This window comes from Panthera uncia, chromosome D1, assembly GCF_023721935.1.
Source record: "Panthera uncia isolate 11264 chromosome D1, Puncia_PCG_1.0, whole genome shotgun sequence".
Taxonomy (NCBI): Eukaryota; Metazoa; Chordata; class Mammalia; order Carnivora; family Felidae; genus Panthera; species Panthera uncia.
In genome coordinates, this window is record NC_064808.1 from 44121572 (window position 1) to 44148453 (window position 26882).

Genomic DNA, 26882 nt, shown 5'->3' on the forward strand with positions numbered 1-26882 from the left:
ATGAACACACGTCCCATCTGGGGATAGTTCAGCTGAGTGACTCCAGGCGCACAGGTGGGGGATGGGGCAGGTACGCCGGCAAGATTTGGGTTTCCTGGTCAAGCCTTCCCTGGAAACTCTTCGTTAAAGAAAGGGTGCAAGGAACTGAAACCTACTGACATAAGGAAGGGTAAATAAACCCTATCTGCTCTCAAGACGTGGACTGCCCAATCCAGCCTGTTTATGATGAGGAAGGAACCACCACAACTTCCCCTTCCAAGGGTGACCCAGGGTCTTGGCGAAAGTGATGGGCTTCCCTTTTCTTTCTTTTTTTTTCTTCCCACTTTGCAATTGAGATATAATTGACATATCTAAATCTTTCTCCCTTTCTTTTTGTTAAGTAAATTCTCTGCCCAATGTGGGACTTGAACTCATGACCCCAAGATCAAGAGTCACATGCTCTACTGACTGAGCCAGCCAGAAGCCCCTGGCTTTCCTTTTCTGTAAAAACCCATCTGAAGAGCTCCTGGGCGGAGACTGGGGGCACTGGACACATCCATGACCCTCCTGACTTCCAGCCTTAAGGAGAGTAGGGGTGAGGGAGGGGCACCCACGGACCTACAGGGTGGGGGGGTGGGGGTGGGGGTTGCACTGCCGTGGAACACAGTGTGACGGGCTGGCTGCCAGCTGCGTGGGACATTCTCCACAAGGGAGCCGCTGGGAGACTCACCTGGAATGGGGGCTGTGACCGCTGGCTGGATGGGGTAGGCCTGCTGCACGAAGGGCTTGACGCTGGGGGCGGAGGGGCGGACAGAGTCATAAATCAAGACTATAGCAGTGGCTACTCTACTCCCCAGGTCTTGCCTTGGCCTCCCAGTGCTGGGGCCCAACCTGCCACCCCCCACCCCCCAATTAAGGTTCCCTGCTTGCAGGTGGTAGCACAGCCCAGGCAGAGCTCTGCCAAGACAGAGACGGTGACTCCCTCTGATTGAGACGGGCCAGCATGGTGCTGGGGACCCAACCATCAAGCCTCACACCGCTTCAGTGGGACAAGCTGGAGAGACCCCAGCACGATTCCTGTATGCTGTGACATCTACTGGACCCTCTCTTCTCATCCCTGCCACGACCCAGGTCAGGGGTCACCACTCCCAGGCAAGGTTTGGGACGTGCTTCAGGCTCCTTCTCTTGGCCAAACAGCTCAAGTTCTTTTGAGAACAGGTGGGCAGGATTTCCTTTCTGTTTTTATCTCCAGACCACCCTCAGCTTCCAGTTTACAAGGCCCGCTTCAAGCAGGATGGTCTCTTAGCTGCCCTTACCACCGGGAAAGCTAGCATGGGCTGGGCTATAGGATCGCCTCCACCGTCCTCTCTCAGGAAGGCACTTCTCAGGAAGACCCCGGGCTCTGCCCTCCAAAGCCATGAAGGGACGGGGCCTCTCTCCCTGTCTCCCGCTGGACACTAATACTTAAGGTGGCCGTGAGCTGGACTTAAGCAGTCTCTTTGCTGCTACTGGCCTCGGTGGATAATGGGAGATGACTCTGGCGATCTCAGGTTAAATCTCCTTTCTCCCGCAAGCCCCGAGGCAGAGTCATCCTAGAGAAACGCCACCCGGGGTTGGGCTGTGACCCTTGCCGTCACTGAGGAGCCCCTCCTTGCACTTACTCTTGTGAGGATCCCGGCTGCCCTGTTTGTATCATTCCTGGCCAGAACTAGAAGGCAAAACGCAAGAGGTGTCAGAATTAGGAGTTCACATCGAAGCACTGTTCGGGATGCCTACACACTGCAACCCCTGCTAAATAAAGACAGTGGGTTCAGACCCTCCATCAGCTGCACGGTGACCCTCTCTCGACGTAGATGTGGCCACCGATGTGCACACGATGGCAGTGGCATCCTTGGCCTGGCAGCCCAGGGCTCCTCCTCCAGATCAGTGCCCTGAGGGCAGGGACCAGGCAGCAGCTTCTCCATGTTTCCCTGACACCTAACAGAGATCTGGGCACATTACAGGTGGGCTCACAGATATTCTGTCTGACTGCTTTATCCAGGCACACCCCCCACCCCCCTTCCCCCTCCCCTTCTCTTCCTCCATTCTTTTTTTTTTTTTTTAACGTTTATTTATTTTTGAGACAGAGAGAGACAGAGCATGAACGGGAGAGGGTCAGAGAGAGAGGGAGACACCGAATCCGAAACAGGCTCCAGGCTCTGAGCCATCAGCACAGAGCCTGAAGCGGGGCTTGAACTCACAGACTGTGAGATCATGACCTGAGCCGAAGTCGGACACTTAACCAACTGAGCCACCCAGGCACCTCTCTTCCTCCATTCTTAAACCCTCCCTGTGTAACATTCTGTCTCCACAGCTCACAGCACCGAGGGCCCAGCTGGGAGAGGACAAAGCTCTGAGCAAGAGGCCAAAAGCTCCGAGAAGCAATGCGGACACCTCCTTTGCTGTAAGCTTCCCTGAGGCTTCTGGTGCCTGCTGACCCCTGCTGGAGAGGCGGCCTGTTGTAAAAGGAGTTGCAAAAGGAGGCATAAGGCTCCGGGTTTGAGTCCTGAGGTCACTATCTATGGGACTGTGATCAAATTCCCCAAACTCTTGTTACTCCGTAACCTTGTCTGCAAAACGGCAACAATAACTAGAACCGCTGAAGATGATTTCAAAGATTAATGGGATTATAACAAACATTCAACTTAGCCCTTGGTAGGTGCAAAAGGAAAATGGTAACAGAATACTTTGTCCCTTTAGGGCTTAGTTCCCTTAAAGTGACCCCGAGGACACAGGAAAAGAGATGAAGGGCCAGGAAAAAAAGCAGAAGCAGCAGGTCACAACCCAGAAGGGCACTGGCAAAGTAATGCCTAATCCCACGTCTGCAGGGACCAAGGATGCATTCCTCTTCCTTTCTCTCCAGGCCCCCTCCCTCCTTCTCTCTCCAGCTCCTTTTACCACTTTGCCCCCGGCACCATCAGCTGGCCACAGGTAGTCCCTCCCTCCCCTACCCGGGAGCCAAGAACAAGCGCCAGGTGGATGGCTTCACGCCGGCCCCTCACCCCTGGGGGCCACCACTACAGGACCAGCTTGTGACTTACCCCCGGCGCCCCCGGGAAGGCGGGGCGTGGAATCCCAGGCAGCCCCAGCTTGTTGTGAATGGCGGTGGCCGAGACGATCTGTGCTGACGACATGGCGGCCATGTGCTGCAGGGCCTTATCCTTGGCAGTCTGATCCTTGAAGGTGACAGTGACACACAGACTTAATACAGAACACAGGGCTACCAGGCAGCTTCCACAGGCACAGCCACGAGCACATGGACTAAATACAGAGCCACAAGAGAGGCCGGAGAAGCAAACATGCACGGATAAATAAACACAGCCAGAAGGCTAAAACACACTCGACCTACCGTTAACTCTGAACCTTTACTGAGACTACCCAGTGGCAAGGTTTTATAAAAAAAAAAAAAAATAAAAAAAAAAAAATGTTTTTAATCTGTTTTTCAACAGAATGGGAAGCCTCTGAGAAGAGTGGACAGCGTATTTATTTTTCCAGCTTCCATAGGGAGATTTCTCCAATTACTTAACACATTCAAGGCAAGGGCGGGGGGGGGGGGGGGGCCTTGCTTTTTAGCAAACGGATGGGAGAAGGGGGCGTAAAGAGGGGTGGCTGTGGATCTGGGGTAGGACCATCCACAAGGTGCGGGCAGGCCCCATCGGTGTGCACAGTCACGGGGCCGCACTCCCAGGGGCTGCTGGAGTCATGCGAGGCCCAGAAGCTGTGGCAGACACCTGGTGAGGGGAGGTTGGGAGGCAGCAGGGCGGGCAGGGGGCCAGGACGGGGCCAAGCAGCATGCTGGCGGGGTGCATGCTTTCTCAGGTATCCCCACCATGGGGCTAAGGCCACACGGGTTCTCTCTACAGCCGAGAACACAGGGGCTGCTACCGGGTAAGTGGTTTCTCCCTTCCCTGATGGGTCACTTCTAGAAAAGCCAAGGCTGATAACACAAAAGCTAGCCAAAAAGTCTGCCAAGCACAGCTAAAATACAGAATACTCAATGTGGTGAAAATACTTACCATGCTTGTTACCTGGATACAACAATAAACAATTTGTTAAAAGAATTGCGGACAAAAGCAGGGGTATTTTTCTTCTTCACTTAAAAAAATACATATATACTTATACAAACACAAAATATTGGGTACAATAAAATGCATAGGAGTGTGGGTCTTTTTTTCACATTTTAGGAGGGATGTCTGACCCAGATAACTAGAAGGGCGATTACCAACCATTCCAACCTTTCAGAAACTACTCCCAACCCCCTTCGAGCTGGTTCTGTGGCTTCCCCAGTACAGATGGAGAAACGGTCAGGCAGGTCCTGACGGTACAGGCTTCATGCTTGGGAAACAAGTCAAGGTTCCTCCCGGCTGCTAACAGAAGGTCTATACAATCTATACCAGGCCCAGGCTCCATCAGAGCAGGAACAAAATGGGGACAGTAAAGTAAAGACAGCACCCACCACGGCTGCCATTCAGAGTCAGCTAGTGAGTGAAGGTCAAGGGGAACTTCAGGCTGAAACAGCCCTGACTTGGCTTCAATGTGTACAGATTTACCCAGAGGTGACACAGAAGCATGCTGAGGTGCCAAAGGCAAAGCCAAAAGGAGAAATTTAAACACGAACAAGCAAAAACCAGAAACAAAAAGCCCCCCAAAGCCTACAAAATAACTACTAGGGGCTTCTAAGAAAGATCAAATTAGGTGCTCCCAAGGTATAAGACAGACATCACTCTGCCCCGTAATTGCCAGAACACCGCATGAATTTGCAAAAAGCTTACGCTGCCCCTTGACAAAGAGCCTAACACTTGCATAAAATTTGACACTTGTCACATTTCTCTGGCTCTCAGCTGAAAAAGTAAGGAGCCTCATGTGGCAGCTTTTTGGCTGGCACACGGTCATTATGGTCATCTCGAAAGGCACGTGCTACAGCTGAATGGCACCACAAAGGGCCCAGGAAGCCTGCAGGATTGCTCGTCCCCAGTGGGATGGCACCGGGGGACTAGAATGGTGCTTTACTGCCTCTGGTCAGATGACATTCTTTGAGCTGAGCCTCCATTTGCTAATTTGCTGAAGGCTCTACCTAAAGCTAGCTTTCTCTGTCAACATTTTTGCTTCCTTCCTTCCTTCTCCTTCTCTCTCTCTCTTTTTTTTTTAAGATCTGAATCATTTCAGATACTGCGATGCTCGTAAAGGACAAAATCATGATGATGGTGGAATAAACTGACTAGGTATGTAAGTGCCCTAAACCCAGCTGAGCCTGACACACACACAGATCCCAGCTCCAGTCCATCTGTTCCTACCTAGCTGGTCCCGTGGTTTCACCTGCCACCTGCCCCCTCATCATCCCCGCAGAAGGTGATCCACATGTGTGAACAGAAAACCCGGCTCTAGTCACACTACAGCCCGTCTCCGTCAGAAGTGCCCTGACACGAATACAAACACATCAGTTTTCTTCTGGGCCTGTCACTTTGTACTCCAGCCCCGAAGCCACCTAGCCCCTAATGAGAGGTTACGAACGCCTCTCAAGGTGATTTCTGAACTGAAGTAATGCCACAGGTCTCACCACAGGCGCCTTGCACTGAGAGGAACAAGCCTCACAGCTTCTCCGGGGCCCAGGCTAGGGGAGCTGGGACAGCGCAGCCCAGACTTCTCGCAGGCCTGGTTGATGCAAATTCTGAGGAATAACTACAAAAGATCTGTGGGCTTGGCTCTATCCCAAAAGCACCATCCTCGGGGCGCCTGTGGGGCTCGGCTGGCTAAGCGTCCGACTCTTGACTTTGGCTCAGGTCATGATCTCAAGGTTCCCGAGTTGGAGCCCCGAATCGGGCTCAGTGCTGACAGCACGGAGCTGGTTTGGAATTCTCTCTCCCTCCCTCTGTCCCTCTCTCAAAAATAAATAAAAACTTTTTCTCTCTCTCAAAATAAATAAATACTTCAAACAATTTTTTTTTTTTTTTTTAAATTTCAAATGCACGTCATGGGCCTCTCTCAGACCTGAGAGTCCCCTGTTGATGAAAGGCTGACGACGGGGGTGATTTGGCACGCCCAGATACAGTGTGTTTGCACACACTCGGGTGGATGGAAGGACTCAAGAATTAAAAGTCCAGGTCCAAATAGAAAGGACTCCCCCACATCTCCATGGCCCATTTTTATTCTACTAGAGGTGCTGGAGATGTTCCCCTGTGCTGCGCTGACTGAAAAGTTCTTCGAAGAGCTCATGAAAGTTTGATGCTTTTTTTTTTTTTTTTTAAAGGAAATCAGTCAAGGGGGAAAGGAGAAAAGTCACCAGCTTTTGTATGTCACACAGCTTCGGAACATGGCCGTTTCCTTTTGCTAAACACAGTAAGGTTGGACTCTTACTGCCCAGCGTTCCAGGACGTGCCTGAATGGGACACACGTCCGGAAGCAGGAGAGCAAATCAGTGGTTCCTAGCTCACCAGGTTGTTCCGTGCCAGTAAAAGGAGCCTCTCCAGGCTGGCTTGAACCTGCCTCGGCCTGACGGTGGTAGTGGGTTGCGTTACCTTGGGCAAGTCATTGAATGCTCTAATTTTCTTCATCTATGAAACAGAGTTGTACTTTATTCTCTAAAGCCTTTCTGGCTCCAAAAGTATTTGTGGCGAGGACTGTGAGTTCCATTTATAAGCAAATACGTCTTAACACACACAGCCGGAAACCACCGGCGAAAAGATAGTAAGATGTTAAAATTTGGGCAGCTCCTGGCCACCTATCCTAACAGAGAGAAAGCCAAGCGTGGAGAGGAAATTTTATCTCAAGTAGAGGTTCTTTCTGCACTTGACCTAGCTATTTGAGAATAGGCAATTTTCTGCAAATGGACTAAAATGTCTATACCTCTGATTTCCTTCCTTTTTGAAGTGGAGACACTCTACCTACTCATCTAATTTTAGAACATCTCCCCGTTTATCTATGATATGTATTTGAAAATTAAAAGGATTAAATTTTATTATTTAAAATCTAAAGCAACCCTGCAGATAATAAGCACGGCAAGCGAGATCCTGAAATCAGAACCGACAGCCTGGCTGTTGACCCACTTAATCTGAAATGGGAGTACGGAACGATGCCAAGCTGAGATTTCAATGGAAGGGCCTCTAAATTGTCATTTGCAGCCTAGAGATACAAGCCTGGCTTGGAAGAAATTATAATTCTAAGTGTCAGACCTGAGTAAATTGCTTCTCTGTGTCACTCTGGTCCAATATCCTGGACTTTTGGGCGTCCCACTCCATCCTTACCACTCACCCCAGAATAAAGGGGGCAGGGCGGTTGTTAATCTATCCAAATAACAGACGCTTAAGTAAGTTCAAAAATATACGTTACGCTTGTACATCAGAATACTTTTATTCTAAGATGTTTTCACACCAACATTTCTGAAATGTGCATGAGATTTACAAAGGATGAGCACCCTGTTTTATCCTGAAAAACCGTTACTAAGTCAATACCAAGTTGCGGTCTGTGCTGTCTTACAGGACGGGAAATACTCTGAGTGTGTGCGTGTCTATACGTGACCTTGCGTGAACAAGAACACCGCGTCCTAGCAAAAAGCCTGGACAACTTCACACCGAGTCCTCATTACTGATTTTAAGTCCCTCCATCCCTAACATTACGAAGAATGAGGCCACAAAAAAGCTGAATATTTGGGGAATGGAGAAAGAAAAGGCAAATCTCCTTTTCCAACTGAATCCTAACTCAAGCCCATGGTCTGAAATGTGCAAAATATTTATGGAGCAGGAAACACGGGGGCTTTAAGAACAAAGAATGAGGTCAGACACAGCACTGTGCCGAGGGATGCAGGTCTCAGAACCCACTCGACTTTCTTCCTTGTCCAATTTCTGGCACGCCATGCTGTCAATGGCCTTCCCTGCCTCAGCCACACGGGGTCCAGCAGGCTGTGTCACGCATAAACCCCTCAGCCTGAAGCCTTCCAAACTGTTATTGCCACTTAGTAAACAGGCTTTCATATTTCATGAAGCAGAGCAAGGCTGCTGCTATACCTCTGGGTTCCATAGACCGCGGCCTCCTCATTATGGTTTAAATGTGCACGATGTTTGGAAAGTGTCTACAGTGTAATATACATGACAGGAAGGCGGCCAGTGTCACAAATGCACATGGCTGAAGCAGTGCACTCTTCAGACTCCAGGACATGTGATGAATCAGTCTCCAGACAGTATGGGAGTCTTATTCCCACTTTCCTCTGCTTCCTTGGCTTTTGATTACTCTGAGGAATCAATTCTCTTATCGTTTTCCAGCACTAGCCATCAACAACGTTAAAGATAATATAAAGTTCACAAGCTTGCAAGTATAATATTATAGCTGTTATATATGGCATTTTAATGAAGAGCATACTAAATCAATATACTCCAGTTTGTTCAGGGGCCGTCAATTTAAAACTTAAAGACTCCAATCTACTTTATTCGTAAGGAAGTCCACTGATACACCAGGAAAAATAGGCAACGTTGGAAAAAAAGGCCACGGACTCAAAATCTCTGGATAGCTCTTAAATGTTTTTCCCCAAGTGCACTTTTCCCAGCAATACAAAAATACAGTACAGGAGAGGAAAGATAGCAATTTGCTTGCAAAACCACTTTTTTTCAGGAAAAGACAAAACACAGGATGCTCTCCTAAAAAGTCATTTTGCAGATGTTGCTTTCACCTTGCACTATGTGGATTCACATGACCTCTGTGATTATTAGCGCTAGCCCCTGAGTACATAAAACATCGCGAATCTGTAGGATGGTTTGGGAGAAAAGATGGAGGGCACTTGAATTTTTCTAGCCATGATCCCTAATTTACTTATTATTAGAGAAAGCAGGAGTAAATACAAAAGGGGGCTATTTCGGTCGGGCAACAGCTAATGCCAGGGGGGGAAGGCACATTCATACTTCTCCCGACTTGCCATGTAATGAGTAGCAATTAATTCATCTTATTGTATTTCCAAATGCCAGAGACTCCATTCACATCAAAGAAAAAATTTTCAAGGCTTTTACTATTGTTCATTTTTAAATGTACTAAGTTATATTTAGTATTTTATAATTGTCAATAGTGTTTCCTTTAATTTTGATGTGGGGCTTAGCACCATAAAAGATTGTAGATGAGGATCCAGGCGATTTATAGGTGTGCCTGACAACACTACCAGGAAACCTATCATTGAGGTCAGCTAAAGCTAGGTCTGGGTGCTGGGGAAAAGGCACCCTTCTGACCATAGCCCCCTTTCCCCTGGGAGGTGACAGTAAGAGGCAGGAAGTAAATCTCTCCCGAGGAGCCAGAGGAACCCACGCAGGCAGCAGGCTCTAGTTTGGCTCCAGACTGAGTTCCAGCTCCCACCACTCATCTGCTGTTTAATTCAAATATACAGAAGCGCCTGGGTGGCTCAGTTGGTTAGCATCCAACTTCGGCTCAGGTCACGATCTCACGGTTCGTGGGTTCAAGCCCTGCGTCGGGCTCTGTGCTGACAGCTTGGAGTCTGGAGCCTGCTTTGGATTCTGTGGCTCCCTCTCTCTCTCTGCCCCTCCCTGGCTCATACTCTCTCTCTCTCTCTCTCTCTCCCTCAAAATAAAGAAACATTTTAAAAGATTAAAATTAAATAATTCAAACATACAGACACGATGAACAGTGAGAGACGATGTGAAAGCATCTTGAGTCAGAGAAATGAGCCCTCATCCTTGACCAGCATTCTTTGGGTAGAGCTGCATGACATCATGTGAAGAGTTTGGGCTTTGGGGCTAAATGCAGATCAAATGCAGACTTGGGACCCTGGGTAAGTCACCTGGCCATTGAGCATCTGCTTCCTCATTTGTAAAGTGAGGCCGAGAACAGCGCCTTCAGGACTGCCTTGGGAATTGCATTAAGCACTCCCCAGGGTGCCCGCAGCCTTGCCATTCAGCGAACTTGCAGTCTCTGGGGCGCATGTGACCCGAAATGCTTAAGACACCCTGGTCCCGATCACATGAACTTTCCAGCTCTCTGGTAGTCTAGAGCATCGTAGACACTGGGGGCCGATTAACAACGGGATTTCTCTAGCAAGCGATAAAAATGGAGAATGAGGGTGTTTCCGTTGCCCTTAAAAAGAAAATCCAGCCCTGGCTCAGTTCACACAGAAAGGTAAATGTGTTCAGCCCTCTGTTTACACTGTGAGTTCCGCATCACCACACGGTTGATAAGAGGTTCTAATTCCAACACACCCAACCCCGAGAAATAAACGGTCTCCACCCTTAGCTTGAACTCAGGTAAATTAAAAACAAGGCAGAGAAAATATCACTGGGGAGAGAGGGTGAGTGCAAAAGAATCCCCTGAGGATCGGAAGGTATCAGGAGAGGTGCCGCGTCATTTCCCAAATCCTGCGGCTGGGCCAACTGTCTCAGGACTGGCGCCGGGACAAAGGAGGCTGTGGTTTCAGGCTTCCGTGGCCTTGTGTACCGCTGACAGCCATCGCCTGAAGGAGCGGGGTGGCTCAGCAGGCCACGGGGAGCACCATGGCTGAAGTGAGGCGTGTCTCCCCTGTGGACAGGCCCATTCGTGGCCGGCATCAGTGGTGACACAACCGGGAGGTAGCCGTGTGAAGTGCAGCAACGCCCCCAGCGAAGTTCCTGAACTCTCCTGGAGAATTAAATCAACAATTTGAACTTTAAGCTCTCTGCTTAGTGGAAGGAACGGCAGATTGGGAAGAATGGCCTGCTCAGAAATCAAATCACAAAAGGCCACCAGGGTGAGGATGAAGAAAACGGCCCCGGGGAGCACATGTAGCTCGTAAATTAGTCACCAACGACTGGACGCAATCGGACACTCGCGGGCCCTTCTCTGCTCTCGTGGCATGACGCAATGTCAGCAAGTACTGGCTTTTCTTCAGTGCGAGTCCAGAGCTGGACATGAACATGTCCACCGCCTAAGATGTATTCTTGCTGAGGTCAGGGCAGAATGAAGAAGCCCTCTTTTCCTCGGAGTACCATCTGGACTTGGGCACTCCAGACCCCAGGAGGCCCGGCCCACCTTCTCAGGAAGATGACGACGGTCCACAGGGGGTGGGTGGTCTGCAGGTCGCCTTTTTGCGGCCGCCAGGGAGGGGAGGCCTCTGGGCAGGGACTGGACAACCCCTCGAGGCAACTGAACATCCCGAGATAAGAGACTTGGAGGAGGAAGCTCGAAGTAGGAACCCTAAGCAGCAAAGAAAGACTGCTTCGTGTATGGACCACACTTCTGCATTCTTTTTATAGGCTGGGATAATAAATCCCTGCGCTTCCAAAAAAAAAAAGGGGGGGGGGGGGCTAATGGCCTCTTGGGCAATTAATGGTGAGCGAAATAATTCAAAGTAGAGAATAACTTCTAGAGCTGTGGGCCAGGCTCGGGACCACGCCACACGCTGTCTTCTCTGACAGGCTGCCGCTTCTCCACTGCTCAGCCGGAGATCGCGGTGAGGGGCTAACCTGCGGGTGAGGAGGAGACGCGCGACAACAAATGAACCTGCTCTGGGTGACGTCTGCAGGTGCAGCTGGTGACACGAGGTCCGAGGGAGGAAAGTCGGCATCCTTGGAATTGCTAAAGGCACGTTCCACCGATCCACAGGTCCTTCCCACGCTGCACCTGCGTGGCTCCATCTTTACCTTGTAACTACAATCAGGCCTAGTTACAAAGCCGTGTGTCACCTACAACCACCCCAGAGCCTGTTAGAGGAGTGGGTTCAAAAGGATTTTGTCTGGGCAGGGACCACAACATGGCATGCCCAGCGCTGCGGAACGATTCCCTCAAAGCTAATAAGCTCCATCTTAGACCCCCAGTTAGCGCTCTGATTTGTCTCTTAAGGCCCGTTAGCCCAAGAAGATTAAATCAGAAAATAAAACACTGCAAAGTGTATGCTTAACGTCCAAAATTCTGGCACTCTGGTCACAAATGCCTTGTATTTCCTTATCCATTTTAGCAGGCTCTTGAATCTCAACGGGACTCTGCCAACCCCTTCACCCCTTCTTCCTACTGGCCCGGCTTCTCTGCTCCTGGTTCTTCGTCTCCTCACAGCACTCCTCGACTACCTCAACCATCCCCTCGATCTGATCTGCTTGCCCCTTGCAGCCCTCCCTTGTGCTTACAGTCTGGGGCGAAGGCCATCCCAAACTGCTAGCCAAGTCTATCTTGGCTTAGGCTTCTATATACATTATTAATTTCTTAAGTTTATTTATTTATTTTGGGAGAGGGAGAGTGTGAGAGTGAGCAAGCAGGGGAGGGGCAGAGAGAGAGGGAGAGAGAGGGTCCCAAGCAGGCTCCATGCTGTCAGTGCAGAGCCTAACGTGGGCTCGAACTCACAAACAGTGAGATCGTGACCTGGGCTGAGATCAAGAGTCGGACGTTTTACTGACTGAGCCACCCAGGCACCTCTAGGCTGCTTTGCATAAACAAAATGTCTCATGTTGGTGCCAATGGCTTTAGCACAAATTCAGAATAAACGATGGATAAAAATCTAGACTCATTTTAGGACAGGGGCAAAAGGAGAAAATAGTTTTCACTGGATTTATTTTCTTAGGGAAATAAATGGCAAGGAAAGATACCATTGCTAGGGGGTGGGGAGAAGAAGGAGATTGTGATTGGCTGGGGAAAGAGGTTGGGGATAGGAAATTAGAAAAAGAATACCGTTTTGCCATTTGATTTCTTCCACTGGAAAAAAAATGAAGAGAAATACATCATAATGAAAATGATCATTTCTGGTTGGTAGAAACAAATATTTTATAGTAACTCTCTTCACTTTTTCATATTGTCCTATTTAAAATACAGCAGCAAGAAACTCATAGTTAACTGATGCATCCCCTCAGTGAGCTGCCATTACTTTAACAGAACCCAACCTTCAATAACCTATATGTTCAATGCTGCTATTGAAAAGTGTACACTTTTCAGACTTAGTAAGGAGAGAAGTTTTAAACATCATGTACTCTTTAAAAAACATTGAGGAAGGAAGAGAGCACAGCAGTCGAGGGGACCGGAGCGGGAGCCAGCTGAAGAGAGGGAGAGAGAGAGAGAGAGAGAGAGAGAGAGTGTGTGTGTGTGTGTGTGTGTGTGTGTGTGTGTGTGCGTCTGTCTGCCTGCCCCTGGTCCAGGTCAGCACCCCTCTCACTCAGATCCTACAGCAGCCCCTGAATTAGGCTCCCTGCCTCCAGCTCTGCCTCCACCTAGCCATCCATCTGAAAAGGGTGGGAGAGAACTTTCCAGCCCAGAGCACATCCCACGGCTCAGAGATGAACCTCATTCTCTCACAGAGGATCTGGAACCTTTCTGTTGGGCTTGCCCAGGTCCATCCTGTGCCTCCAAGTAATAGTGTTTTTCATGGTTCCCCAAACACCCCGACATCTCAGGGGAACTGTCTTCCTTTCTCAGTGCCCAGTTCTAACAGCATGCCCTCCCCAAGTCTTTCTTTAATTCTACACTCAGAGCTGACCACTCTTTTCACTGGATTCTTTGCACCACTCTGTTCAATTTCCACTGCAGAGCCCCCTAGTTGGGGAGCAGTCTACTGGATATCTAGTATTTCCCCAATTGTGGCCAGAAACAACAGAAATGTTAAGTGTTCCTCAAGAACAGAGATTGCTAATTTGATTCTCTATGCCCGATATGTACTCGAGGGTCTAGAACACTGGGTTCTCCATGAAAAGTTTGCTGTGCTTTATAAAGTTCAAATCTCTGTGGAAATCTTAAATGTCCACAAAATGAAAACAAATTTTGTTATGACAGCTAAAACTAAAGTCCACACATTTTGGGGTGATCTGGTTTACGAGCAAGCACTCTGAGAACCATTTCTGCACTAGCAGAAGAGTAAGGCTGACCTTTGGGTCTCATTCTAACAGACTTTCAAGAGCATGACTTTTGTAGTAAGGATGACTCATCCTTAATTGGGGCATGAGCATGACCACGCTCTTCTTGAGACTGGTTTCTTCACAGGAATATGGCAGAACCGGCTGCCAAACATGGACTGTCCTGTAAAGGCTGCAGGGACAGCGGAGAGTCACCTCCTTTTCCCTTTGCCTAAGGCAGTGTGGTTTTCAAACTGTATTCAGTGGAACACCCCAAGAGGCCATTGCTAAGGCTAAAAGAGCATGAGCCCCAATTAAAATAGTTTACTCATTTATATATGAAATGCTTCAACAAAGATTTCAACCTGAAACACGAGTTTGCAGCTTAAAAAAAGGCTGGAAAGTCACCAGCCTAAAGAATTCGACCGCACCCTTCCCCAGGAAGGAGGGAGGCTTACAGGCAGGAGGGCTCCCATGGAAGCCACGCCTGGCGGCGGCCCCAGGTGTGAGCAAACCACTTTTTCAGACTCCAGAGGAGGCCAGAGGGATGAAGCCTGGCTTCGTTCTCTTTAAGGAAGGCCTCTGTCCACCCCAGAGAACACAAATCCTTGACTGCTGAGCACATAGGAAAAAGGCCCAGCAGCGGGGCTGAAGCAGGCGGGGCAGGCCATCAGCCACCTTCTCCGGCGAACCTGGCTACGTCTTCCCAGGCAAAGCATGGCATCTCTTTTTGAAGTCTGGACCCTTGCTGCCGCCCCCACGGCCCGCCCAGAAGCTATCGCTGTTGTCTGCTGGGATGACTTCAACCTTCCACAGCGAGTCTGCCTCGTTAATGAGTGTGGGAGGCCAAGGCAGTATGGCCGTCAGCCTGACCCCACAACGAACTCAGTGCTCACCCCTGCCTCCCACGAACGTGCTGGGAGACGCCAGACCTGAAGGGGAAAGCACGGATAAGCCGGTGAGACCTACCTCTCCTGATGAGCCCGCTGCCTGCCTGGTAATGGCTGGTTGGGAAGGCTGAGGAAGGCATCCCTCACATCAAATGCCCACGGGAGGCAAAGGCAGCAACATGTCCACTGGCTGTCACCTGCCAGTCTGGTGACAATCAGTCTCACTCATTCTCCTCGGCTGGCCTAATGCCCTCTGGGTGGTGACACAGCGGCTCTGCGACTAGGACCTCACTGCCCTGAACTACGGATAATCACCATAGTGCCAATCACACATTAGGTCCACATTCTGACCAAGGGCTCAAAGTTCACAATTCGCCTTGTTTCTAAAGTGTGGGTGCCGAAGAGAGGGCTGGTGGTCAGAACTGCACGCCCAGCTCCGAGGGACACGAAGGGGGGCGACATGGCGCGTGCTGGCACAAGACCTTCTGCTTGAGAACACTCTCCCATCTCCACTGGATGAAACCCCACCTCAAAGACCAGTGGGGTAGGCGTCAGAAAGACCTGAGTTCAAATCTTGGCAGTGACGTGTGCTGGGCTTGGTAGCTTTGGGCAAACCAACTGACCTCCTGGCTTCTTAAATATTATCCCTCAAAATCTGAATAATGGAACTCACTTTGGAGTGAGCTTACTGAATGAGAGAACACGTAACAGACTTTGCATACACTCACTCGGTCTTTGCATTCCCCAACAGCAGCACTGTTGCTGTGCAGCCCGTCCCTGGGATTCCCTCCACGTTTTCTCCGGGTGCTTTCTGCTAACACTCATCCGACAGTGCCCTCTATTCCGCATTCCTATTTCCACGGCCAGCTCTGTGAATAGGGGGCTGACTGTTAACTGCCCACCGTGATGGACACCATGCCTGGAGCACTCCATTGGTATTTAGCTGATGGGAAGAACAAAGGCCTCCCTTTTCCCAAGAATAATGTGGTAGGGAGGAAGGAAAGGAACCGCAAGAAGATGGAGGTGGTTCTTGGAGCTGCAACGCTGAGCTGGTTGCTACCCTACTGCCTCTATTTCCGCCTCCTCCGTGTGTCTGTCCCAAAGGAGAGTGGGCCAGGGCTGAAAGGAGGGGGAATGTCATCTTTTTTTTTTTTAATAAGAACGAACACAAATACAACAACTGTGTTTGCATGTATGTGTACGTATAAAGTACTGGTAAAGTGTTTCCACGGAGGAAGGCTCTCAAAATCCCTGAATAAGAAAACGAGTACTTCCGATATCCCATGGGGCTCCCTTCTGGGCAGGAGAGCTTAATTCATCACGTACAGGGCTTTTGGTCCAGGGCTGTGTGCCCTGGGTGAGCATGTAGGAACCACACAGACGGTACAGAAATAGAGCAATTCATAATATCGCGGATGGAAACACAGAATGGATGTCTGTAAACTTGTTTGTACATCATTAATTCGTTAGCGCAGAGAAACTAGATACAGAGTCAGAACTTGAGCGAACGCTGGGGGAGTTACATCCACATAGAGAGGACGGCACCTTTGGTTAAAAAGCAGGATCTGTGAAGTTATCTTAATCTTCCAACTGCTCAGCCAGTCAGCTAAAAGCCAGCCACCATCAGCCACACGTGCGAGCGAGCCAGCATGCAGCCCACTGCAGAGGGCCACCAAATGCTCCTTCCTGGTCGCTAGTCCTGTTCCACAGCCAGCCTTGTTTGCATAAAAAAAAAAAAGTTGGAGGACTTTGGGAAGGATCCCAGTGTTCAGCATTCAGTGCTGTGAAATCGCACTTCGTTCTTTAGGTTTAGAACAAAAACAAATTTAATTAATGTATGGAAAAAATCAAAATGGAACAACAACAAAAAAAGGCATGTGGGAAGGGCAACAATATGGGCCACAAATTCATTTTTATTATAAAGTAAAGCTCTTCTATGTAAACTATAATTCCTTTGCATTTTTAAAATGGGGCATTATGTTAAGAAAAAGTCACTTATCTTTTACTACAAATTTTGGAAGGGGAGAAAATACAGAGAACTTGCATTTTAAAAATGTCAATGCCTCCATTTTTGCTGTGAAATATATTTTCAGAGACTAGAAAATGAGACACATGTAAAAAACAATTAAAGTAAACTCAAGTAGAAATGGAATTGCAAACACGGATTTGATTAAGAGCCTTCCCATCTCTTAAGATTTTTTTTAAAGGCCTCACCTCAAATTTCTTTTTTAATAACAGAGCGCAACAATATTGAGCAACGTGGAAGAAATCTGGCAGAAAATACTGTTTTGAAAGAATACTTGAAAAATTACATGAAAAGACATATTTTCATAAGTATTCTCTAAAATACATAACAAGTACAAAAAAATGACTTCTAAATATTTTTTAAAGTAATCATGAGAACTACTCTAGAAGTGATGCATTTTATTTTACTTTATTACTTTTTTTTTTTTTTTTTTTTTTTTTTTTTTTTTTACTATTTCTACGCTAACTTTGTGTCTCTGGACTTTTTTTCCTCTCCCAGCCCAGGGCTGTTTGGTGGACATTTGAAGGTTAAAAAAAAAAATCATGTTTCTGAGCTGAAAAGTTATCAAGACCAGCTTTCTGCTGCATTTGCATTGTTATTAGGGACACACACACACACACACACACACACACACACTAAGCTTAATGTGAGGCTAGTACAGAAACAGAGATTAGACACAAAGAAATGTAAACAGCTCTCACATGCGAGGAAACTAGGTTACGAGAATCCCAGCACCAGGCATTCACCAGTCACCATGGAAAACAGGAAGTGAGATGCATAGCAACCACAAGCCAAAAAGCAGGAAAGCGCATACCTTTAGCTTGGAATGAAAATCACGAGATTTCCTTCTGGCAAGAACCTGAATGTGACTAGACACCTGCAGGGTAGGGGAAGGGAGGAAAACAAAGGAAAAGCCTGTAACCATGGAGATGAAAAGCCCCCTACAACTGGGCAAGCCAGACGTACCTTAATGGCGGCTTGAATTTCTCGAACTTTCTTTCTTGCTAAGACCTGTATATGACTAGACACCTACATTGTTCGGGTTTATGAGGGGAAACAAAACAAAACAAAACAAAACAAAAAAAGGAAATCAAATATAAAATCGCTACTCCTTGGGAGGGTTTTGGGGTGGGGGTTGGGGGAAGGTTATTTGCATCTCAACAAAGCTCTGCAGTTAGGAAATACACAGTCCCAGCCAGACACCAAGCCCCCAGCGCTGCTCTAAGCTTTTCAGACTGGGTCATCACTGCAGTGACTTGATTCAGGATGAAAGTTAGGCTGCTTTTAGTTTTCTCACCAGGGAGAAATCACGGGCACGGGATGAGAGGGGGAGAGTGGAGTTGTTTTCCTGATGAAATTTAAAAGGTGGGGCTAGAGGTAAATGAAAATATTTATAGCTTCTCAGTATCAGGAGGGAAAATCCCTCCTTCTCAATTTAGAAGAGACCATCCATAAATTAGCACGTTCTGCAGAATCAAAAAGCCGAAGCTGTCGGTTATATTCTGATCTCATTAAGAGCTCTGGATTCTGTAGCAAATGTTAAAATAATACCGACATGTAAATTAGATCTCACACAGAAATGGACAGACCCAGTCAGCAGAGGGGTTTTTTTCTCCCCCCCCCTTATAAATATCTTCAATCCTTCCACTCTTTTGGGTACTGACTGGGCGCGAAGTGGATTTGCATATTATTACAAAGCGAAAAGTGTGAATACAGCCAGCCAGCCATCCTGTTAAAAATCTGGGTTGAAAACCACACGATTTGCTGAACAACAAATTCACATTGGAGAGGTATCACCAACTGCTGCCTAAAAACATCCCCAGGATGCCGGGGTGTTGGAAACCAAGCCAAGCCCAGCTTCGGAAACACAATGATTCCACTGGGTAAACAAATTTGCATCTCTTTCAGTGGGTTACATTTGGTTAAATTTAGAAGAGTCCCCGGTGAAGGGGTTGGGCATGGGACTAGGGCTCACAGACCCAGCAGAGAGATAGCCCAGGTCCACCGCTTTCAGTATGCTGGGAACTGGATCTATTTCGGAAATTTCGAACCCTCCATTGAAAAGTTCAGCAACTCGGACTGAGAGGCAGTTATTCCATTTCGAACACTATACTGACTATAAAAACAGGATTTATGGTAACAAAAGATCCTTTTATCTTTAGCTTTATCTTTGAGTTTCAATGATTTTTGTTTTCAAGTTGCCTTTTTTTTTTTTTAAAGTACAGAGAAGCGGGAACTCCCCCATCATCGTCACCCCTCCATCCGGCTCCTGCTTTTACTTGTTCTCCCCCTAATTTTGTTATTACATGATTCTCTGACTTGCCTAGGGCCACTGTCCATTGTCACAGGGTGGGGGGAGCATGCACCGAACAGACAGTGCCCTGCCTCTGAGCCCTGGCAGGAAGCCACGGCCCTCTGTGCTGACTCAGCAGTCGGGCTCCTGGCGGGGGCACATGTAACATTCCTGGGGAAAAGCTCTCCCCGTCATAAACACTCATGAAAACAACTCATCGCTGAGCAGAGAACTGGAGTCTGCTGCTCATACTTAACGAGATCCACAGTTAAGCTTGCCTTTTGGTACGATGATAGTTTTCAAAATCCGTGCCAGAGAGATCAGCATAGGTCAATATTAAAAAATAATTGTGCTCTGTTAACAGCTCACCCATGAGGTTTGTTCGAAGCTCTTCCCCCCTTTGCCTTTCTCTCTTTCTTTCTCCGTTTTTAGCTAAACACGAATTGCTCATCCATTCCAGTTCTGAACTGGGTCAGAGATTTGGACCGCTTTACGTCAGAAGGAACGAGGAGAGAGCCAGAGCCCTGACAAAGGGCAGAGGAAAATTCCTGACGCTACTCTGCACAAAGGTATTTAAGTTATAACTTCATTTCAGTCACAGCAGCTACTGACAAAAAGCCATAGCTTAAGGAGCAACAGTTCCCTGGACGCACATCATTCAGTATTATGTTCAGGCCAACAGTCATGGCTGCCAGTGTTACTTTTGCATCGAAATGATGACTAATGCAGAATTGTTCCAGGATTTTACAATGCGCAAAATCTCAAAATTTCGTGACTTCCAAGTGTACTTGCGCCTGCAGCGTCTGTAGCATTTACAGATGCGCAGTTCAGGAAAGAAACAGAAGTATTAAAGTACAGTACCAGACCAGTGCATACACTGTCCTTGGCAGTGAGACTTTCCCATGTGTGTATAAAAAGAACTCTGGAGACCACATCGTAAAGGGTCACTGAAATGATGAACAGTGAAAACTGAGCCAATTGGAAACACCTCCAATACTGACGTCCTTACAGGGAACTCAAATTGGGGGCTCCTAGGAGCCAAAGCACAGCCAGCCAGTGCAGCCAAAATGCCTCGTCGGGCCATTCGCTGACATGCACAGTGTCCAGGTACGTTATTTTACCTGTTTTCTGGTCCTCGTCTTGCCTGTCCTGAGTTTGATGTATCTGGCTATCAATTCATTCCTACCTGAAAGAAAGAAGAATTTACAATAAGATGGGTTACTTAAAAAAATGTAAAAAAAAGCCTCTGAAAGCTAAGAAGTTAGAACAAAAAATTTTCAAAGTTGGAGCTGTGTATCTATTCATGCCAGAAAAATAAAACAGTACGATTGTTTGCAAAAATATTTGCTAGGGGAAATTAGGATGAAGGGCATTTAATTACTAGGATCAGCAACTGAGGGTAGAAATGTGCCTTTTTGTTTCTTTACACGTTTGTGCCTAAAGAGGTGGTCAACCTGTACGAGCAACAAACACAAGGCTTTGCGCGGGAATCCACAAATCTGTTTCCGTCTTAGTTTCCATGCCCATTTCGCTGCACCCACATTTCCATCCTTAGTTCACTCCAGTTAGAGTCATGAGAGCCACCGGAGACTGACCTGCTGTGACCACAGAAACCCTACAACAAGGGGCTAACGACATTCCCGAAAGATGTCACTGTCCTAGTAACTAACTATACACGAGATCATGTTCATGAAAAAGAAAAAGAAATGACTTAACTACCTCAAAGCTTTATAACCTGTAGGGGAAAGAAAATGCCTACAAGAATAAGCAAAATCTCCCGGCTTTACCCCACCAGGAGACGGAGATGTCACAAACAGGTAATCTGACTTCGAAGAACTATAATGTCATGGGAGGATGTACCCCTGAAACTAAGTGGGGAAAGGTATTAATAACACTACATGAAATAAAAGCCCTCTCGTTCAGTTAACCACATTTGTTAGCTGTAGAGCTGGTTGTAGAATTCATTTGTGCTGCCTTACTTTGCAGACATTCTGCATAACTGAACCTCTTCAGACAAGAGCTTTGTCTGTTCCCCAAAAGCCTCCCTGGCACCCAACACACTGCTGGGCACACAGAAAGAACCAATGAGACAATAACACAGCCTCTGGTGACAGAGAGGGACCGCACCCCCCCAGATCTCCCCTGGCACAGTAAAAAACTGGGAGCACTAATGAGGATCAACCCAAGAGTGTCCTTGTGGAAAGCTCGTCTGAGGATTCTGAAGACTCCCTCGGCACTGCCTAGAAGGTTCCTGTCATCATGGCTCTGTCCGTGCATGTCTGTGTTAGGACCATGCAGATCAGGGTCACCACTGGAAGGCAAAGGAATTGTGGGATCCTGGGGCTGGGAGATTCCTCTGGGTCATCTGCTCCTACCGCTAGAAGGCTAGAGTCTTATAAACGTAACCAAGCACTTATAGAATTAAGGAAGCAGTCCACTTTATCTTAAACCATATTTAAGAATGAAAAGGGGCGCCTGGGTGGCTCAGTCAGTTGAGTGTCTGACTCTTGATTTCAACTCAAGTCATGATCCCAGGATCATGGGATCAAGTCCTATGTGGGGTTCTGCACTGAGCATGGAGCCTGCTCGAGATTCATTCATTCATTCTCTCTCTCCCCACCTCCTTCCCTCCCTCCCTCCCTCCCCCTCTTTCTCTCCCTCTGCCCCTTTCCCCTGCTCACACACACTCTCTCTCAAAGGAAAAAAAAAAAAACACAAAAAAACAAAAGACCCTCCTTATTTGGAGCTTCTTAGAACTTTCAACCCCAGGTTCTCCTTGTTCCTCTTCACATGAACGAGGCTATGCACGTGACTGACTCTCAGATATTAACAACTTTCAGGTCTTCCTGGAGTTGTACCTAGGCCAAACTTCCTCTGTTCCTGTTACCTGTGGCAGCTTTTGGAATACTACCACAGCCATCTGGTGAGCATCCTTTATCTAATTTCCTTTCATAGGCTGGAGCCCAGAACCATAGTGGTGCTCTTCCTATGACAAGTCCACAGCAGAATAAGTCTATCACCTCCCTCATCCTAAATACCCTACTTCTGTTAATGCAGCCTAAGACTGCATTTGATTTTGGGGACCCACAATAAACTGTCAATTTACGTCACTTGAACTCCTAGAGGTCTTTTTCATATAGACTACTCCTCAGATATATCTCTCTACCTCTGTGCCCAGTCTTTTCATGCACAGTTGGGATTTTTCAGATCCAAATACAGAAGCTTACATTTATTGCTACTGCATTTCATCCTGTTAGATTAAGTTTATCATTCCAGCCCGTCAGGATCCTCTCACATCCTCATTCTTGTCTGAACTTACACTTTAACCACAGGAAAAGGAACTCTAAATTCAGGTTTAAACTGCTTCTCTGAGCATTCTGTTTCAAACTTTTGAGAACTACCAATATCCCCTGTAGGGTCCTCGGGTCTGCTTCTCCATCTCTCAAATGGTTGTACAGATTTTGCAATTTGTCTCAAAGGCTCGCTGACAGCACAGCCCGGCCAGGAGTGCCTCATTACCAGAAGCCAGACCTAAATGACAATGTCTGCAGACGAGCCAAGCATCCTCCAGCCCAGGGCCTCACTGTGAGCCCTGTTTAGGGCTGTCTGAGTGGCCAGAACAAAATAAATCCAGGGTTCTATATTACATGCAATTTCACCTGAACCTTGTCCAGATGGCAGGAACGTGCCCTGCCCCCATACCCGTCTTCTGTGAAAGCAGACGCGGTTGTGTGACTTGTGTGGCGCGTAACCTCCATAACTGATTTCTTATGGCATGTGGTCCCGCGGGGAGATGAACATCCAGGTCAGCCACATTTGGCCGTACACAACCCTGCGGTCCGTGCGAATGATACCCGTCGGAGCTAAATGATGTCAAATCAAACTTCTCAACATTACCATGTCTACAGCAGGGCCTCGCTGAGCACCTAGCATGCGCAGAGCACTACGCGACAGCCACCATTTCACTGAAGCTTGTTGTGACTCTCACGTCCCTGTTCTTTACGTAAGTAAGATCACCTTTCGAAACCCTGCGTTCTTTCTTTCATACCATGTTTGAAGCCGTGAAGGGTAATTAACTTGAGGTTTCTGTGTGTTTCTTGCCTCCACAAGGGGTACCGCTGATTCGACTTTTAAATTCAGATTCAACTAACTCTGAGCACCCACCTGATCTAATAAGTACAGTGTTTGTTAATCACTTTATTTCGTGTGAATTTTTTAATCACCATGCGGGCAGCTTTGTACGCAGAAACACTATTTGGGCTTACCTGGTTTTTAAAAATGGGTATTTTATTCATTTATTTAAAAAACAAGGGGCGCCTGGGGGCTCAGTCAGTTAAATGACCAACTTTGGCTCAGGTCATGATCTTGTGGTTCGTGAGTTTGAGCCCCGCATTGGGCTCTGTGCTGACAGCTCAGAGTCTGGAGCCTGCTCTGGATTCTGTGTCTCCCTCTCTCTCTGCCCCTTCCCACTCAGGCTTTCTCTCTCTCTCTCTCAAAAGTAAACATTAAAAAAAAAAAAAAAACAGATGTAAACACTCTATCTAGTTCATCCTTAAGTTTTAAGCTCAACTTACATACCTTATAATTTTTATAATCACATTCAAAGGGCCATTCAAATAATGTTTGCTCCATTTTACAAAGCTAATTGAAAGTCCTTTAAACGTTTAAAACTGGGTATTTAACTTAGAATATATTTAATTCTTTTAATTATTAGAATTGTTTGACTGAATTTCCAAAACCTTCCCTTAAACAACTCTTAGAAACCTAACGAATTATCTTAAATGTTCTAATACTGCTTACAATTCTAGTAAGACTTCAACCCTCCCCCAAATCAAGTCTAAACCAATTACCTCATTGCACATTTTAATTTGGAAATAAAGGCTCACCTGTGGCACGGGCCAAATTATTTTAAATAATTACTTGAAACATCAAATGTGTATAAATCCTCTGAGTCAAATATTAACACTATAGCTTTGATTCTATTAAAATCTTCTGTTTTCAATTCTAAATCTGCCCAGAATTAAAATATGCCTACCATTATGGAAACAAGGATGACATTCCAAATGACCGTGGGGTATCTATTGGGCTACCCCGGGGTTGGACATATTTTGGGGAAATCAACAAGGTTCTGAATGGATCTTGGTCAGTGACCTTGACAAGAACATCTGAGCCCTATTTATATATATTTCTATAGTACGGCTTTCCAAATGGGGTGGATCCATATAGTCCAGAATTCCCTTGCCAAGGACTGGGAGCTTGGGCACCCACAATCACCGATGTAACCGGCAGCCGGCCTTGGGTCACACAGCATAGTCTTGTTTTGCAGTCATGATCAGAATGCTGGGAATTGGAAATGTTAACCCTAATTTTTCTCTTTCTTCTAAAACACTCGCGAGTGTGTGTGTGAGCATGCATGCGCGCGCGCACACACACACCCACACACACACACGGTGGTCCGGTAACCTTACATTACAAACAGGACTTTCAATAAAGGTAATGGCAATGTTAAGCATGCATGACATTCCTAAACGAATCCTACTGGCAGGTGGGGACCACCTCTTTGCGCCTTCTACGATGCCTGCCTGGTGCATCAGGGATATAAAGAGAAGACAGACTGCCTGCCCACAAGGAGGTCACTGGCCAACACAAAAGCTAAGATAAAAGCACCAACCAGCTCCAAGGGTCACACTAGGACTACCGCCATGGAAGAGGGTCTGATAACATACACGGACAATCGGACACAGTAATTTAGGAAGTCTAGAAAGCTGTCCCCAAAGTACCGGAACATCATCTGGGCTTTTAAGGACAGATGATACTTTCTCCCACGTTTTATTATGAAAAATTTCAGACATACAGAATTTTTTTTTCTTTTTTGCAGAATCTCACAGCACACACTACGTACGTACCCACCTCCTTCGCTTTTTCTATACTTGCTTCGACATGCCTTTCCGTTCCTCTGCCCATCCGCCGAGCTCTTATCTTATTGCTGCGGTTGCGTTTTGTGTTGTGGTGGTTTCCGCAGGCATGGCAACACTTTTCCTAAGACTTCAATGTGAGTATCATTAACTGAAGTGCTAAGACAGATTCTGGCAGGCAGAATGGAGGGGCATGGGAGGAAGGCCATGGCACACGGAAGAGCGGCATTTCCTTACACACAGAAGCAGGAACGTGGAACCCCACAAAACCACACCTGCCGGCCCTGAAGCTCCTTTGACTGTCCCACACTTCCTTTCTGGGCCCAAGAGTTTCTGACCCGATAGTCAGCGCCCACAGCATTCACGCCTCACCTTCACACTTCTCTATCAATATTTGTGATAGCTTATAGAGCTCAGTGCCAATGTCACACTTCACCACTAAGTGTCATTATACTGTAGCTACTCTGGGGCATAAGATGTCCGTTAGACACCTACACCCCCTTGCTTCTTTAAGCCTGAGGCTCGGCAGCTGTGGCTGCCCTTGCTTTTCCCACAGGCAGCGGGCAGCAGCAAAGACAGACAAAGCCCGACTCGTCACTTTCCTACCGTGATCCTCACCAGGCACCGCAATCCAGCCTTTATTTATTCTTCCTTTCTCTTAAAGAACATAACAGCGTTGAAAGTGAGCCATCATCGCTGCTCCTGTGCCCCGGATGGCCGTGCAATCTCCCGCTAAAAGGGACAACAGGGAGCAAGGCTCCAGCTGAAAGGCGAGGAGTCTGCACAGGGCTTGCCTTGCCCAGACAGAAGACTGGTTAACGTTGTTGTGGGCTGGGTGTGTGATGGGATGTGGCCTCAAGGTCATGTTTGAGGCCCAGCAAATGCAGGGTCTGTGGCTAGAAATTGTAGCCCAGAGACACTGGGCTTTCACAGCGTAAGAGCCACTTTGTAATTGAATGGAGGCAGGGAGCCACAAAGAAAGAAGTAAGGCACGGAACCTTCTCTTAATGGCTGTAGCCGGGGTTCAGAGGCAAACTCACACCAGGGGAGGGCTGACCACCCCAGGGGCAGGGCAGGGGCTCTGGTCACTGCACATTGGCCCTCTCCTTGCTGGGAGGGATACCTGAGGATCCCCCACGTCTCTTAACCACGTAGAAAATCAGAAAGGAAACTCCAACTTCTCCAGACTGCTAGAACGAAGCCATATCAAATAGACACTGATGCTATGGTTGAGACCTCAGGGCCTTCTTCCACAGCCCCTCACAAACCCTAACTCAGCTCAATGACCCTACTGGCTACCAGAAGCTTCCCTGTTAATACCTTGAGCTTTCCAAGCTCTGTACCCGCACGCACAACTGCTTTTCCCTGTATTGCCCTGACTCTTTTCTGCACATCTGGATTCTGCTCATCTTTCAAATGCCTCGTCCTTCGTGAGTCTTCTGGATAGAAGAGGCCTCCCTTTTCTTAAACATCCACAGCCTCTGACTTGGGCCTCTTCGCTGCTGGTTCATATCCTTTCTGCCTTATATTCTATTGTTTCGGTACACGCCATGGCTCCAACCAGAAGTCGCTGAAAATAAGAACCAATGGTACTCCTCTTTTCTCTGCTTCCCCTTCCCAGGCAGCTCAGTGTTTGTGGAGTGAGTCACTGACAGGGGCAGAAGCAGGGCTGCTACATCCCTGCGATCAATGCACTATGACACGGGATCATCAACATAAAGTGAACACAGAAAAGGGAAAGATGTCCCAGTGGAAAGAAGCAAAGAAGACGCAAGGTGACGAGACCGCGGGACATGGCTCTGTCCTCCGACACAGGAGTGGCGCCCTACAGAGAGACGGTTTACGAAGTACTTTCTCGGGCAAGATTCTCTAAGGTGGTGGTAAAATACTTTGTAGCCACGAATCCCCCCCCCCCCCGCCCCTTTTTTTTCCCTGTCAGCTGAGGTTCCTCTCAAGGAAAAATTCTCT

General features: G+C 47.6%; 1 protein-coding gene across 2 annotated transcripts in view; it reads right to left on the reverse strand.

The window, feature by feature from the left end:
* TEAD1 (TEA domain transcription factor 1) overlaps window positions 1-26882 on the reverse strand; it is a 264897-nt gene that overhangs the window by 53522 nt on the left and 184493 nt on the right. The window contains exons 3-8 of one of the 2 annotated variants that reach the window (XM_049649818.1): window positions 20121-20185; window positions 17673-17735; window positions 17521-17583; window positions 3060-3194; window positions 1641-1687; window positions 710-771 (exon numbers count right to left, since the gene is read on the reverse strand). In XM_049649818.1, coding sequence (XP_049505775.1) covers window positions 710-771; window positions 1641-1687; window positions 3060-3194; window positions 17521-17583; window positions 17673-17735; window positions 20121-20185 — 435 coding nt within the window. The remainder of the gene's footprint in view (window positions 1-709; window positions 772-1640; window positions 1688-3059; window positions 3195-17520; window positions 17584-17672; window positions 17736-20120; window positions 20186-26882) is intronic. The other variant, XM_049649825.1, reaches the window with a different exon arrangement.